Source organism: Crinia signifera, chromosome 12 (assembly GCF_055691185.1).
Source record: "Crinia signifera chromosome 12, ASM5569118v1, whole genome shotgun sequence".
Lineage (NCBI taxonomy): Eukaryota > Metazoa > Chordata > Amphibia > Anura > Myobatrachidae > Crinia > Crinia signifera.
The window spans coordinates 45,002,489-45,020,200 of NC_139228.1; the positions used below are offsets into that span (position 1 = coordinate 45,002,489).

The 17,712-nt window shown below is 42.6% G+C and overlaps 1 protein-coding gene and 1 pseudogene across 37 annotated transcripts in view; both read right to left on the reverse strand.

Annotated features, from left to right (window-relative positions):
• The window catches only part of GPHN (gephyrin), a 435,418-nt gene that overhangs the window by 301,605 nt on the left and 116,101 nt on the right, over window positions 1–17,712 (reverse strand). For all 37 annotated transcript variants that reach the window (XM_083166733.1, XM_083166721.1, XM_083166724.1 and 34 more), the window contains exon 3: window positions 6,247–6,304. In XM_083166733.1, the coding sequence (XP_083022859.1) occupies window positions 6,247–6,304 (58 nt within the window). The remainder of the gene's footprint in view (window positions 1–6,246; window positions 6,305–17,712) is intronic.
• Window positions 17,427–17,534, reverse strand: LOC146050917 (U2 spliceosomal RNA; annotated as a pseudogene).

The following is a 17,712-nucleotide window of genomic DNA, read 5'->3' on the forward strand; positions in this document are numbered from 1 at the left end:
CTTATGTTATGCAATGAGATGGGATGAGATGGGAGCCGTGATAGTACACAAGTACCAAATAAACTAAGAACACTTCTATTTTTGAAAGCAGTCTTACTTCGCAGCATTTTTTTAACACCTGCCTAAATCTTTTGCACAGTATTGTGTGTATCAATTTCCATGGAATTACGTGCATAAAATGACAGTAAATTATATACTGTATCAGAAATTTGATATTACAGTATCAACGGTGTAATGGTTAGCATTACTGCCTTCACAGTGCTGAAGTCATGGGTTTGATTCCCATCATGGCCCAATCTGTGCGGAGTTTGTATATTCTCCCCGCGCTTGCGTGGGTTTCCTCCAGGTACTCCGGTTTCCTCCCACAATCCAAAAATATACTTGGCTTCCAACAAAATTGACCCTAGAATGTCTGTCTGTGTGTGTGTGTGTGTGTATGTATGTGCATGTACATGTGGTAGGGAATATAGATTAGATAGATACATGTTAGCAGTAATGATTGAATAGTGCACCTGCAACCCCCCCTCTGTTAGGGAATATAGATTGTAAGCTCCGCTGGGGCCGGGACTGATGTGAATGTTCAAATATTCTCTGTAAAGTGCTGCGGAATATGTGCGCGCTATATAAGGAACTGCTAATAAATGAAATATGTAAAGATTTCAAGATATTTAAAAATGTAATATAAAATATTTTTACAGGAAGTGCTTGTCAAGACTTAGAGAATGTGCCTCTGGCCTATGCAGTGGACCTGAAAGAAACATATATATTATGAAAGTATGGCTGTGCTGTTTGAAAGAATAAAGTATGACACTCATGGATGGAATCTTTATGGTGACTTGAAGGTAGTTGCACAGCTGTTAGGTTTGCAAGGTGGATTCACTAATTACTGCATATTTTTGTGTTTATGGGACAGTAATGTCACTTTAAAACACTATATCACTATAGTGGGGGGGGGGGGGGGGAAGAGAAATTTGGGAACATGTAAATAAAAGGCATACATATCCCCCCCCCCCCACACACACACACACTTTTTATCTTCTGCTACACCAGCAAATCATATTTTTAGATTATCAATATTTTTTTACATTTTTACTTTTAGCTTAATGACACTAGCGATGCTTCTGTTTGAAAAACACTGCAATACAACTTGTGCTATTGCACCTCATTGAACAGCCCATTCCCTTAATCTATTACTTATCCTTCACCTATGTAGTCCTTATATCCCCAATAACAGCCAGTTAACCTACAGCCATTCTTTAACATGCCCGTCGGCCTCCATTCAATGTCAAACTGTTATGTGCCTATATCATCTGTTAATCACAATATCAGTGGGCATGTACATATTCACACCAACCAACTTGTCCCCTATCAGAGCGCTTACATATACACGTGACCGCGCTACATCACCAAGGAGGCGTATACACAGGTGCCATCATTGGTGTGTTTCTGCCTCAGACCAACTAAAGCCGTTACATTTTTCATCTTAAAAAGATCCACCAGCATACCACACATTGGAGCCGCCAGCTTGGGCTCTAGTGCGGGACTGGCGCACACGCACGGCACAGTCCCACTTCATACTACACAGCACCGCAAATTGTGCTCTAGTGCCGCGGTCTGCGCATGCGCGATCAATACCGGAACCCAAGTAAGCACCAGAGAGACGCACGGCACACGAGACCAACACGCTTATAAACAGGTACAGCTCCCCCTTACACCCTACCATTGAGAAAGTCCTTTACAGGACGAAACACGATTGGGACCAGCATCCACCCCAGTTCTTTCATTGTCACTTTTTGTGCAGCTTATATAACGGTTTTTAATGTATCCATTATTGGAACAGAGCCAATAAAATTGTGCTTACTACAGAACAAGACTTTTCATATTTTCCACCCCACCACTTCTATTCTCTCACCCTCAATCACGGATCATCCAAAGCAAAGGAATGCATGCCTGACCCAGATGCAAGGGGACACCATTTTTTGAACACCCAGCCTCAAGTTTCAGTTGATTTAATTACCCCTCTCCGTGGGACAATTTCATTCATCACTCATTAATACTAACTATACTGACTACAACTGCCAACACCCAGCACACAGTTTTTGCTCCCAGTCGCAGACTCCAATCCCATTGACCCTGGACCGTAACACAGTGACTCATTAACCCCACAGCGGCAGCACTCCCCATTCTCTTCGTCCAAGCCGTTTAGTGTCCATGTGACTACAATTGCAAGTTTGACAAAGTTTAATGGGACTGTAGCCAGCCTCTCTGGATGCAACTACAAGAGGAAAATCAACAGCAAATCAAATAGAAATTGAATGAGAATGGCAGAGAAAGAGTCAAGAAAAACTTCCAGAGAGATACAACCTGAACTCCAATGTCAAGGTACTGTACATCAGTATCTTATCGCACCATCTAACATTTTTCAAGCTACAATGGGCTCCTTGGAAGAGACCTAAGAGGACGCCACTTTTGAAAAAAATTATCATCAAAGAGCCAGAATGGAAATGTAAAAATGAGTATCAATGCTTCTTGGAGAATAACCTTTGGACAGAGGAGTCAAAACGGGAGCTTTTTGAAAAGTTACTTCAGCTACATATGTGTCCACATACATCTATCCTCCGTGAGCTACAAGTCACGTTACACATAACACGTCAGTGCCATCTTTGCATGCACCTTTTCCATTATAATGAGTCTTATTTGCAAAGCGATGTACAAACATGAAAATACTGTACAGTCAGCACTACCGAGTCATGTGACTGCATGGAACTGCACTAACATGTAAGGGGGCTAGAGGTAGGTGGACACATCTATGTCCACAGATGAGAAAATGAAGCTTTCAAAGAAAATAATACCACACGTATTGTGAAATATGGTGGAGAAAGAATATGTAAAGAAAACTTTTGATACTTGTGTACTATCACGGCGCCCATCTCATCGCAGACCATATCGCATGCGATGCTCCACAATGTCATACATTTTTAAAATTGTATGGCATTGTATATGGCATACAATGCCATGGGATGCAATTATAACTTGTATAAAAATGGGTGCTTACAGTGTTAAATGCACCCCCACGCCACCCCCGAAGTATAAACGTGAACACGAAGCGTGGCGAGCGCAGCGGTACACGTCCTACGACCTTTTCATACCCCCACTATCCACGTCGGCGTGGAGTTGATGTTATAAAGTGTGGCGAGCGCAGCGAGGGGCCTCGCAGAACTTCACAGGTATACGCGTCCCCTCGCGCTCGCCACACTTTATAAAATCAACTCCACGCCGACGTGGATAGTGGGGGTAAGAAAAGGTCGTAGGACGCGTACCGCCGCCCCCTCGCGGGCTCGCGCTCGCCACGCTTCGGGTTCATGTTTATACTTGGGGGGTGGCGTGGGGGGTGCATTTAACATTGTAAGCACACATTAGGGTGCTTAAAAGCACCCATTAGGGTGCTTATACAATTTAACATTGTATACGGGGCAAAATCGCATCGTATCGCATGCCATCGGGTGTAAAAATAGGGCGACTAATTATCGTGGGCGCCGTGCTAGTACACAAGTACCAAACTTTTTTAGCTGGGACATGCTTAGTTAATATTAAAACTTTAATAATGATCCCTCATAATAAAACAACCACGGACAATAATTCCAAATAGACTAGACGCAACCCATATAAAAGGCCAAACACACATAAATACACAGGACAACTGCTGATTACAACAAATGTGAAATTGAGCAAAGTATGTTATATTTTAAGAGCTGTTAAGTGTTTATAACAATGTTACATTAACTATGTGAATCAAATGGTAAACATGTAACACCGTGCTGCCAACAGATTGCCCACAAGAGAAACAAGCTCCATACATAACAAATGCAGTTTATTCCTGAACAATCTAGTGTAGGGGTCTTCAGACTGTGCGCGGACATGCACATTTTGTATTTCCTGATGCCACGCACCCATCCCGCCAATGCACTTTTAGTGAAGAGAGTAACAGTCGCCACCACCACCACCCCTCTGACAGAGCTGTTGTGTTTCCTGAGACCTCCACTCGGGACACAAAGCATCTTGTGACATTGCAGAAGATTCAGGCAGGTTTCTTAGGGAAGGGGGAAGCTGGCTAAATGCAGTGCTAACTAAAGTGGGTCTGGCTGCAACACAGTGCTGACGATGGGGGAACGGGCTGGCTGCAATGTTTTGCTGACTATGGGGGGGGGGGGGTGAGCTAGCTGAAATGTTGTGCTGAACATGGGGGGGGGGGCTGCAATGCGGTGCTGACTATGAGGGGGGGGGGCTACCTGGCTGTGTGGTGCTGACTATCGGAGGGCTGGCAGGCTGTGCAATGTGGTGCTGACTATGGGGGGCAATACTGGGGCATTTTGTGAGGGACACTACTGGTGGAATTTTGTGAGGGACACTACTGGTGGAATTTTGTGAGGGACACTACTGGTGGCATGTTATGAGGGACACTACTGGTGGAATTTTATGAGAGGCACTGCTGGAGGCATTTTATGAGAGGCACTGCTGGGGGCATTTTATGAGAGGCACTGCTGGGGGGCATCATATGTATAAGCAGGAGTACTGGGGGCATTATAGTGCAAGGTGCAATAGGCATCATGGTGTGTGGCTTAATGTGTAATGCACATCATGGTGTGTGGCATAATGTGTAAAGGGCATTACAGTGTGTGGCACAATGTGTAATGGGCATTACGGATAAACAGTGTATATTTGTATATTGATTTAAGTAATCCTGGGAATAGTTTAATACTGGATCTGAGCGCAAATGAAAGGTGTGCAGCTGGGTTACTGTAATGACGGTGTTTTTGACAGCCACCACCAGGGAATACAAAGTGAACAAACAATATTACAGAACCACTAGCGCTCCCTCCTGTTCACAATCGGTGCACATAAAATAAATGAAATGAATACGTGTCCTAATCAGGTGTAAATCCAGAGACTTCAGATGCTGGAGAGACCTGAAACAATACAAATTGCCTCCAAACACCCTCATAGAGAGATGTGTGGTGAATGGAGACAGTTCAGACAAATTTGGTGCAATACGTCTGATGGGAACAATGAACAATTTATTCAATTAAAAACACTCACAAACATATGAGGTATAAAACGCATGAAAACAAATCCCACAAGGCAACAACAGCTGGGCTAACTTCCCGTAAAGTTCTTCTCACCACCAGAGATGTATCGCGGTGACAGGTTGGAAGGGTCCGATTGCCGGCTCAGGACGCCTCGACAACAACGGGGATGCAGCAGCAGAAGTCCACAGTGGGGGATCCAACACACTTTACGCGTTTCGGATGCTTAGGTCCTTAGTCAGAAGTGTGAAGTCTGACGAAGGAGCTGAGCGTCCGAAACGCTGTGCTAAATACCACAGTAGAGATTAGTGGCCCTCTGGCTTTGTTTACATTTTTTTATGTGGCCCACACTGTCGTAAAGGTTGAAGACCCCTGATCTAGTGCTTATTCCACAACTGCATACAGAGCAGATTAGGCTTATTCCTGAACAATCTAATGTTTATTCCACAACTCTACTCAATCTGTGGCATTTAAGAATAAAGGGGCATACACACAGGGAGATGTGCTGCGTGTTCTGAGCAATATAAAGGTGCGTACACACGTACAGATTTTCTGTCTGATCTATCTGGCGGGAACAAAAACCTGGAAATGTATGGGAGCATATGACAATCAAAAATGTCCACCAAAATGCAGGAAAAAAGAAAAAAATAATATATGCTTTAATAAATTTATTTGATCAGAACGATTAAACAATTTGTCTGACTAATCACTGTCTGTTTTCAAGTGTTTGGGACCAATTTTTGGATTGTCAGTTGCTCCCATACATTTCCAGGTTTTTGTTACCACCAGATAGATCAGACAGAAAATCTGTACTTGTGTACGCACCTTTAGAATGCTCAGAACGCTCAACAAGATTGCTCAGCACACAGTGATGTGACAGCACTGTTTGCCGAATGACATGTCAGGGCCAGTGATCTCCGATGAGAACACTGGCCCTGACCGATTAATATCCAGCATGATTAAATGCTAAAAAGTTATAATTTTTCATGAGTTATCACCTATGTGGGAAACCAGTGCACAGACTTAGGATCTTATACTTATACATTGAGAGCTAGTTTGTAGCTCTCAATGGGACGTTTGCACCACAGTTAACAGGTAGTTGTCCTTCACAATTTAGAATAAGTCACACATGGTTATTTATGACACAAAAATCATACAATACCTTAATATCGTCTATTTCATCTGGCACAATCTTATAAGCAGATATAGTCCCGCCCAATCTAAAATAGGAGACAGAAATCTCATTACATATGACAGTCAAGAGAGAGTGTAGCAGACACATGTACATAATTCACAGCAGTTCTGTAGACAGTTGCTTTCCCTGATAGGACAATTGGTACAAGAATAGAAACATTAATAAGAATTTCAGAAAGGACACAATTTATTTTAAAGGTATTAATGCTTATTGATCAAAATTTGCCTTCTGTGATTCAGAAAAATTACCATTACCAATTGGATAACTAATTGATTTTGCATAATACACCATGTAAACCGCCCTCCAACAAACACTAAAATCTGTGCAAATATCGGATTGACAGATAGCAGCAATAAGTTAACATTACATTACTTCTAAAGATGCTAAGTGTTATAAAGAACTGCAATATACCCACAGACAACATAGACTAGCACAAATTGGATTGAAAAAAAGGCAAAAAGAACATTAGGCATAATTCAGGTTTGTATGCACATACCCATACAGCAGTGATTTGTCAGGTTACAATGCGTTAATCATCGCAAGTGAAGCTGCCGACCAGAAGAGAATATGGATGCCAGAGGAGCTATACAAAGTTTCAGCACCATCACAATGACAACAAATATCTACTATGGCCATTGGAACAGTGTTACCTCCTCTAAATGGTCCCATCCTATAAACCAGGCATGTCCAACGTTGGCCCTCCAGATGTTATGAAACTACACATCCCAGCATGCTTTGCAATAGTTTTAGCATTCTCTAATAGCAAAACTGTGGCAAAGCATGCTGGGATGTGTAGTTTCACAACATCTGGAGGGCCAACGTTGGACATGCCTGCTATAAACTAACCTGAATTAAAAATCTTTCTGTGGTCGGCACTGTAAAGGTACCTTAGAATGTGTGCAGTGCAATCACAGCCTATGCACAGGCTGACTATAACTGCTCAGTTGTGCAAACATTGGCATACTTGAAGTAGAGCCAAAGAACACAAATATCAAAATAAATAGATTAATTCCTTTAACAACATCTCCAGTGGTCACTTGTAAAGTGTTGTCTGTAAACTTTGATGGCTGCACTTGAGATGCATTGTGAAAAGTCCTATCAAATTCCTACCTGCTGCCCCTTTAGCACGACCTTTTATTTCTTTATATAATGCTGGGTCCAGCCTCATACTGGCAATTTCACTAAACTGCGAATGAGACAGGCTGGATGTTATCAGTGTTGACGTCACATACCGCCTCAAAACCAAGAAAATATCAGGTTTCCACTCCCAAACGCTGGCTTCTTTTTTTCCATAATTGCTCAATCTGCAAATTCTCTGATAAGCGATTCATGCAATATTAGGCCCCAATCCCTGTACGTCAACATTCTGGTATCGATATGTTAAATAATAAACATTATGAACATGCCTGCAATTTAACTACTTCATCATTTTTGTATGTTGACATTTGTTGTCAACCTAAAGTCCATGTCGACACAATGGGCCGTACTCAATGCGTCCGGAAGGGGGTTAAACGGCACAGATCGCCGAAAACCCTCGCCGTTTAACCTCCGCGCTGGCCGCTCACCCAATTCAATGTTCTGAGGGAACCCTCGCTGTCAGATGACAGAAAGGAATCCCCCAAACAGCGAGGCTCTCGGCTAATGCAGGAGCACGGTTTTAGCAGCCGCACTCACTGTTTCCACGTTGCTGCAAAAACCCAGTGACGAGGAAAGTGTGTGTGCAGGGTGTCACAGGCAGCACTGCTCACAGTCACATCCCGCAGAAGTCATTGAATATACGGTACCCAGAATATTTCAAGACTGAATACCATGTGTTTCCAATACACACAGAATCACTACAGTGCAGCTCATATTATGTTGCCTTCCCACATCCAGGCCACTTATCCAGAACTGTAAGTCCATCTCTGTTTTGACAAGTGCTGACAGTGGGTTCACCATTCAGTGAACACAAAATAAATAACAGACCATGGGTTCATATTAAACCTACTGTGTGAAATGGATCAAGTTCAGATCAGGCTGCAGTGACATCAGAAAGCTTGTTACAAGTAAACTTCGCTACTCTTTAAGTCCGATTACAGTCCTCAATAGACACTAAATGAAATATTATCAAAAGAGACATTAACTCATAATGATTAAAGACAAGGTCACCTTTCAAGGTAAAAGCACATTATTATATACTTCACTAACAGCAAGTACCATGGCCTGGATGTACCTTGAAAACTCAAACCTTACCAAAAGAGCATTTCTGAAATTTTGCATCTAGAAAAACCAATTCCCCCAGACAGGCAGACGATAAACTTGAAAGATTCACTTTCTTAAAAGGTTAGATAAAAAAAAACCTCTTTGAATTCTTTGTATTGCTGCAAACCCTGTGGGGGTCGCCGGTAGCATCCTTTTGAAGCCCTCAATGTCTGGAAATTGAGACTGTTAAGTGTATTTCCTGAGGCTGAAATCTCCTTAGCACTGAACGTCAGGCATTATAGTGAAACTTCCAACTGCATATATCATCTGCTGCTCTACGTTGGCACAGCACAAATGAAAGAGGCCTACTCTCCAGATCTTATTTCCGGACTTTAAATTAGGAGAATGTGGTCGATGGTTTGACCGTGTCTAGGTCAAACACTATTGGTTGACAGGCAATAGGTCGACCCATGCAATAGGACACACGAAAAAGGCTGACATGCAATAGGTCGACACCAGCAAAATGTCAATGATCATTATTTATTTTTTTCCAATCTACCGACTTGGTAAAAGAGGGAGAATATACTAGTGTGCGGATTGCAGTGAGGCAATGAGCCCGAAGCATGGCAAGTGAAGAGAGCCATAAAAGGGGACAAATTACACTAATTGGGGGTCCATGCCCTTTCCCATCGCAAATGCAGGGTCGCACTGGGGATGTGGACACAGGTCCTTCCTGGGAGCGAGCCGGCATTTGCAAAGTTAAGCTCATTTCAGCGACCCAGCAATAAACTGGGTCACTGATGTCACACAGGGGCGGGGCAGGTAGAGCATCATCAGGGGAACCTTCTTTTAACCAGAGTCGGAATGGCGGGTAGCTGGACCTGGGTTTTTCCTTTTGGCGCTTTTATGACCTGGGTCGTTCCCTTAACAACCCAGGTTGGACCCTGGTTATTTTTGCGGGGTGAAAAGTGTAATAGTCTCAAAACAATTAATTGAAAAAAAAAATACATGTTGACCTAGTGTGTGTCGACCTTTCTAATGTGTCGACCCATTGCCTGTCAACCAATAGTGGCTGTCCTATTGACTGTTTATCTAGACTTTAATTTAAACCAAAATTAAGAAAAAATATAAACATGAGAAGAAAGTAAAGTAATGTTTCTATTGACCCTGTACTGTATGCATCTCACCATGCAACGCCTCTATGTGCCTGGTTCGCAATCAACATTCCCGTACTAGTGTAACAAATATTTCCTCTTATGTCCGATATTCCTAGAATTACCAAGCCATCAATGACATTTGCCTTCATGTTTCAACCCAGCTGTGCCTCCTTGGTTGCCAGCAGAAAGCTTAGAACACATTTTGCAAGTACTGTATCCATACAGCTTCATGCCTGGGTACCAGAGACAAGTTAGAAACAAACATCATGACATCATGGTCCTGCCTCACAGTAGTACAGAATTCTGTCTACATGGTCATGGCACTCTCACTAAACAGACCTCTAGCGTTCTTTCGGATGGTAACCCATTCAAACCCAGAAAGGCATGTTCTACAGACAGGGGCCCATATATAAATAATCACATTGGCAATGTAATCTGGGTATAATGTTAGCACACAGCGGCCCCTATTCAGATCTGATTGCAGTACAAATTTGTTCTCAAAATGGGCAAATCCATGTGCACGGCAGGTGGGGCAGACGTAACATGTATAGAGAGAGTTAGATTTGTGTGAGTTTTGTTATTCTGTGCAGGGTAAATACTGGCTGCATTATTTTTACAAAGCAATTTAGATTTCAGTTTCAACACACCCCACCCAAATTGAACTCTCTATGCACGTTACATCTGCCCCACCTGCAGTGCACATGGTTTTGCCCATTTTGAGAACAAATTTGTACTGCGATCAGATCTGAATCTCATTGTAAGATGTAAACGTTACAGCGGAGTGTAAAAATCTAGACCTGCAAATGTACAGTGGCCAAAGAATGGTAGGGATATCGAAAGAACCTCTGCATGCTAATAATGCGAAGTATAGCCCATAGGCTCTAACACAATTAACATTCTGGAGCCTGTGAATTACAGCAGCACAGGCAGTGTCATTTTTTTGATTACTTGCCTCACAGAAATGAGGTCATGGGCTCAAGTCCCACAATAGCCCTAACTGTGCAAGGTTGTATATTCTCCTTGTACTCACAGGCTCTGAGTGCTCCGGTTTCATCCCACAATCCCAAAAATATACTGGTAGGTTAATTGGCTCCCAATAAATTAAGCCTTGGATGAATGTGTGTGTACAAGTGGTAGGGAATATAGCTTGTAAGCTCCCTCTGAAAAGCGCTTTGAAATATGTGGACAACCAAGGTCCTCAAGGCACACCGATACCCCTTTTCCACTAGCAGAAAAAAAAATGGTAATCTCAGCGGGGACGAGCGTCTACCCGGGTTTTCTGCTAGTGGAAATGCTCCCATGTCAAATAACCCGGTTTGGATTCCCCGGCAATCCAACCCAGGTAATGATCAGGATTGGACCCGGTTTGCCACAATATAGCTACCGCAGTATAGCAGGAAATAGTGGCAACCCGGACAGCAATAATCCATGACATATATATATATATATATTGAAGAAGTCAGATCGACGAAACGCGTTGGGACACCTACCTCCTACTACCTCACAAAGTTAAGGATTCTTATATCTTAACTTTTATATATATTTAACTTTTATATATATCTATATACATCTTTTTTCATTTGAACCTTTTTATCTCTAGTTCCTCCATCTTATAGATTCAAGTGTCGTTTTTATCTAAATTCCCCATTTTTTATCACCCTATTTTTTCTATATAATACCTACCCCATTGTCCTTTTATACAAACTGTTACGCTCATGTATGCATAGTTGTTTTATCTTTTACTGTCCTACCTTATATTGTCATCCTAATAAATACTTTTTATATATTTATATATTTCTCATATTTTTTAAATTCACAATAATTGGTTGCCAGTATCTTTTTACATTTCTTTCCATATATATATATATATATATATATATATATATATATATATATATATATATATATATATATATATATATATATATTGATATATTCACTAGTTTTTCAATACATTGGTGTATTATATGCGGCAGATGTTTCACAAGTGACATTAAAAGATCATTACGTATCAAGGGATAATAGCATTCACTCGGTCACATTCAATAGGGACCTTTTGCGGCAGAGCGGTCCAGCGGACACAGATCAGCTTATTAGTATTAAACAATAGGATCTTTTGAATACATCCCTTAAAGCCATTCACATGCCATGTAGTTTATCAGAGGCTGTGTTCAGTAATTTGATACAGTTCCAAGAGAACATTAAAGACTGTTGCAGATTGCATTAATTGTTGCAGATTGTACAAATTACTACAAGATCACTCACTACACTTCAAGCAGACACAATTTTATTTATATGCCAACCACGGTCGTTATACGCCACTATAGCAATACATAGCTAATTAAACGCTCACAGTCTCTCCTATCACGGTTCCACGGTTATTTAACAGTTTTTAAACACATTTTTCTATTCTTTATTCACTTGCCTGTCATTATTCTATATTTTAATTGTTTGATTGTGACACCTCCCACACAATTTGTGGGTGGGTATCACATTTCTAATATTTTCCTACGGGACATAATAAGTAAATTTTTATCGCAAACATTATATTTAGTGGAACCTTTAAATAACCGTTAGTGTGCACCCACAAAGGGCCTTATTCGAGTTCACTCTTTCTGACAAAATCCTTTTTAGATGGACAAAACCATGTACACTACAGGGGGGCAGATGTAAAATGTGCAGAGAAAATTAGATTTGGGTGAGTTATTTTGTTTCTGTGCAGGGTAAATAATGACTGCTTTATTTTTACACTGCAATATAGATCTCACTTTGCAGTAAAACCCCACCCAAATCGAATTCTCTCTGCACAAGTAACATCTGCCCCACCTGCACTGCACATGGTTTTGTCCATCTAAGAAGGATTTTGTCAGAAAGAGTGAACTAGAATAACCACCCCAAAGTCTCTTTCTTTTTCGATTGTTGGACATACAACTCGAGACGGGTAGCATCATCCTCAATACATAAATGGGAATACAGAATTCTTGTGAACAACACTTGAAAGATAGTAAGTGGGATTTGTGTGGATCTACACACAACCTCTATTTGGACCCGGTTTGCACCTGGGTTCAGAGGTAGTGGAATCGCTCCCAGCCTTGTATAATTGAAAAACAGAGCTGTTTGGCGCTTCTGGGGCATTTTTATGTAGGGACACCAATGACTCAGGTACTGTATACTGCAAAAAAACAGGTTTCACTAAAGTTTTACAGGTCTTGCGTGAATACACTTTTGAAACCATTTCATATTGAATATTTGGGACTAAAATAAAAGCACAATCTTTTTCACATAAATATTTGTGGTCTCTTCTTCAATCAGGAAAGGTTTTAGTTAATGGTGGCCCTGTTTTGTGACCTCACCCGTGGCAATGCCAAAAACAGGTTTTACCCAGGTTAAGTGTAAACAGGTATGATCGAGCAATTTACCAGGTAACACTGTAGTGGAAATGTGTCTAGGTCCAACCCGGTATCGATCCGGGTCCAAATTATTGGGTCTGACCCAGGTCGCTAGATGAAAAGGGGTATTACAGTGCAGGTTTTAGAGAGATCCATGCTTCAGCACAGGTGAATTAATTAGTACTTCAGCCATTTTGATTCATACCCTTTTTACACCAGCCCTAATAACCTGTTTTTTGCACAGGAACGTTGAGAGATGCTGTCATTTCTCAGCGCTGGCTCAGCCCGTCTCTGGCGACGTCAACCACCTGGCATCATGCCGGGTTGGGGAGAGCGTGCAAAAGTGGTCAAAAGCCGGGTTGTACCCGGTCCAAAAACCTGCTTGCGATGCGGCTTTTAGGTGTAAAGGGGGTATTACACATTTGTGCTAAAGTCTGGATAGCACTAAATGCTGCACTTGGTCTTGAGGACAGAGTTTGTGTATGCCTGTTACAGGGGTTGTGGGAGGATCGCAGCAGATATTGGTGATATCTATTGCAGTCCCTAAATATTTGCGGTTACCCTCAAAAAATGTGTGTTCAAGTGGGTGTCGGGCAATAAGTTGCAAATATTCAATGATAAATGGGCCTTCATAGAGAAGTGGTGGCAACTGATGTCATTGGAGCATGCACAGTCTGCTTATAATCACGAGAAGTATCTAAAACCAGAGTTCTGTCTAAGTACTGGCCCGATTCTGGGTAAAAGCACATCATTATATAACTCACTAACAGCAAGTATCTCTTTTCTCCCTGGAAACAGCTACGCTTCAGGGGAAATAAAGGCTTATTTTATGAAAACTGGAGGGGAGATGGTATATAAAATAAAAAGATGTAGGCATAGCAACTCTCCTCTCCTTACTTTCCATGGCTGCTGGCTGACGTACTGTATGAATGGCCTGTGTGCAGACTACTATTACACTGGGTATGGATCATTAGGTCTCCAGCATTATGGTCGACAAGCATTGGGTCGACATGCAGGAAGGTAGATATGACTTTCGGTCATGTCAACACAGTAATTTAAAATACTAAAGCGTAGCACTGCGTCCCCTCGAATGGTTCGCTGCGCTCGCCATGCTATGGGCACGGTGCCACTAGACTCGGCACACTATTTTATCCTCCCACCACATCCTAATGGATGGTAGGGCACAAAATACCGCCTGACGGCACATGTTGGCTCAAAAAACAGTAAAAAAACCCATGTCGAACTAATGACCTTGTCGACCTTACCCATGTTGACCTAATGACCCTGACGACCTAACACATGTCGACCTTAAGTCATGTCGACCTAATGTATCCCATTATACCTATCCCCACATACCCAATCAAGAATAAAAAAAATGGCAACTTTAAGAAAGTTTGTTTCTCAGTGGTCCAGTGCTAAAAACTTTCCCCTGCAGCTGAGTAAGTGTGCTGGGGAGCTGGAATAAGCTTGGATAAAGCGGCTCTGCAATCATATGTGATGTCATGTGTATTACGTTAGATCGGGGTCGAAAAAAAGAGGAACAATTAGGGTTTTGCTGCGATACAATGACACCTACTTAGAAGAGGGAAATTTCACACTTCTGAACCTGTTGGTACATAAAAATTATTTTAATGCACCATTAGGCACTGAACCAAGAATCATTACAGACATTAGCATGCACTTAGTTATATGACTAAAGTAATTTCGGTCACTAAGGAGTTCAAGGGCCATATTCAATGAGAAAAATTCACCGTGCATGGCGAGAGATTTTTTTCTCTCGCCATGCACTCGCCCTGTTCCGGAGGGCTCGCTGCCACTCCTGCTCCCACTATTCAATGTGGTTAAGACTCGCCACCACTCGCGGCGAGTCTGAACCCCTGCAGCGGACGAGCGTCCGCGGCAGGGAGCTGGCAGGGAGCCGGGGGATGGTGGCAGCCAGGGAGATTAAAGTCTCCCTGGCTGCCCCAGAACATATGTGGAGGGGAGGAGGGCTCCCCGGGACCCAGGCAGCACAAGCTGCCCCCCCTATAGCCAGCGGGGGACCCAGTATTCACTGCACCCGATCGTGCATATGTAATGATCGGGTGCAGTGAATATATGAATATCTAATGAGCGGCTCGAGAGCTCCGGCCCCCTGCTGGCTGCTCTGTGTAAAAAAAAATATATATTTTTTTTTAATTAAATATATATTCATGTGCACACATGAATAAAAATAACATGCCCCTTCACAGAAAAAAAATTTTGACACCAAAATTTAAAAAAAAAAAAACTTAAGTTTAAAAGTTCACATTCCAGTTCTCCATGAAAAGATGGAGAATTGCTACACGGAGAGACACGGCGAAAATCACTTAGAAAGACGGCGAAAATATCACATTGAATAGGGTGGTTCACTTTTGGAGAGCAAAATGCTCCTTCCAACGCGAAAATAGCACAAACTCGCCATAAAACACGGCAAATTTTTCTCATTGAATATGGCCCCAAGTGTGGAGAATTAAATTATTGCGCGTATGCTAATTATTAATAACTATTTAAATGCCAGTCAAACGATGGCTTCTGCAATGTACTTTCACTTTGAGCTGTGAAAGTTTTTAGCCCACAAACTCCTCTATCTCCGTATCCAGCAAGTTTCAAACAGATCAGTGTCCCTGCAAAAATTACTTTCACTTTCTAATATGACATCTTTTAGCACATAAAGGAATTATTTGGTGCATCAAGAGGCCTCTAGTGGTCAGTGGTGGTTCTTCACCTTATAGAGGTGAATTATAGTTAGCCTTTTATAAACATGTATATAGGTATTATATTTATACAGTTGTGCTCATAAGATTACATACCCTAGCAGAATTTGTGATTTTTCTGGCCATTTGTTAGAGAATATGAATGATAACTCAAAAGCTTTTCTTTCACTCGTGGTTAGTGGTTGTGTGAAGCCATTGTTTCAAACAAGTGTTTTTACTATTTTTAAATCATAATGAAAACAGAAACTACCCAAATGATTATGATCAAAAGTTTACATACCCTGGAGATTTTGGCCTGATAATATGCACACAATTTGATACAAATGTGTTTGAATGGCTACTAAAGGTAACCATCATCACCTGTGATGTTTGCTTGTAATCAGTGTGTGTGTGTATAAAAGGTCAGTAAGTTTCTGGTCTCCTGAAAGACCCTTGCATCTTTCATCCAGTGCTGCACTGATGTGTCTGGATTCTGTCATGGGGAAAGCAAAAGAATTGTCAAAAGATTTGCGGGAAAAGGTAATTGAACTGCATAAAACAAGAAAAGGATATAAAAAGATATCCAAACAATTGAGAATGCCAATCAGCAGCATTCAAACTCTAATTAAGAAGTGGAAAATTAGGGAGTCTGTGGAAACCCAATCACGGTCAGGTAGACCAACAAAAATTTCAGGGGAAAATAGGGAACGGTGGGTCCTCTTCGCCGAAGCTTAGAGAGACCCTCATTCTTCAACCCCCGGAAGGGTTAGGACTGTCCTCCGCACCCGAAGGTTTGGAGAGACCCTCAGTAGACTTCCCTCCACCTTGCGGCTCGGGGTCGTCCTCGGGGGGGACCGAAGCTCTCCCCAAAAGGCGAGAGCTTCAGCACATTGGGGAAATGGAAGGCCCATAAGGGTCGACCACACTACCCAAAAAAAGTGACAAACTACAAAACACAAAGAACGTGAAAAGTGACAAACGTGAGAGGGAAACAAAATAAATAATTAAAGAGACCCCAGCCAGAAGGCCGGGGTGGGGGTGTGAAAAATTTTCCTACCCCATCCAAAAGGACGAGGTAAGGACGTGAAGCGCTAACCTAAAGGGAAGTGCGCAGTGCTAGTGTCATACTAGTGCAGGTGACTTGGGATCACCCGTGCATGTTCGGCACCCCCGAGTTTCCCCGCGGGCACAGTGAAGCTCTGGACTCCAGGCAGCCAGCCAGTCAGCGTCCGACCAAGTGTTTCTCCGCCTCACCAGCAGGCCCTTTCCGGCCCCCCGGCATGGGAATGGATACTCATACTTTCGATGAGTCTCCCCCGCAGCGGCCGAATAAACCAACTGAAGGAGAAGAAAACACCTACTCAGTCCCGACGTTTCACCTCTCCCAGGGTTGAGTACTGGGCTGGGCTTTTCGCTGTCTCTCTGGCCGGGGTCGAATGTACCCCCCCCCCCCCCGGACCAGTGAGCAATTTACTCGATCCCAGCTTTTCCCGTCTTCCTGGGAGTGGATACTAGACCGGGCTTTTCGAGTGATTCTCCCTCAGAGGCTATAGACCCCCGAACAAGAGCACCATCTACTAGGCCCGATGCTTCTCCCCTCCCGACCAGTAGGAGAGTATGTTCCCCCCCACAGCAGGGCGTAGATACTCAGCCAGACCTTACACCTGCCCAGAACATGAGGTACACTACGCCTCAGCTCAGTAGCAAGGAGGTTTGGTCCAGCTTTTTTCTATTCTCTGCCACGGGGGAGGTCCAAACCCAACTGATAAGAACAGATACTACACTTGATCTCAGCCAAAAGGCCGAGAAGCGATTTGAAGAAAAATGGGCTGCATGTTCGAGTCACCAGAAAAAAACCATTACTACGCAAATGCCACAAATCATCCAGCTTACAATACTCCAAACAGCACAGAGACAAGCCTCAAAATTTCTAGAACAAAGTCATTTGGAGTGATGAGATCAAAACATATCTTTTTGGCCACAGCCATAAAC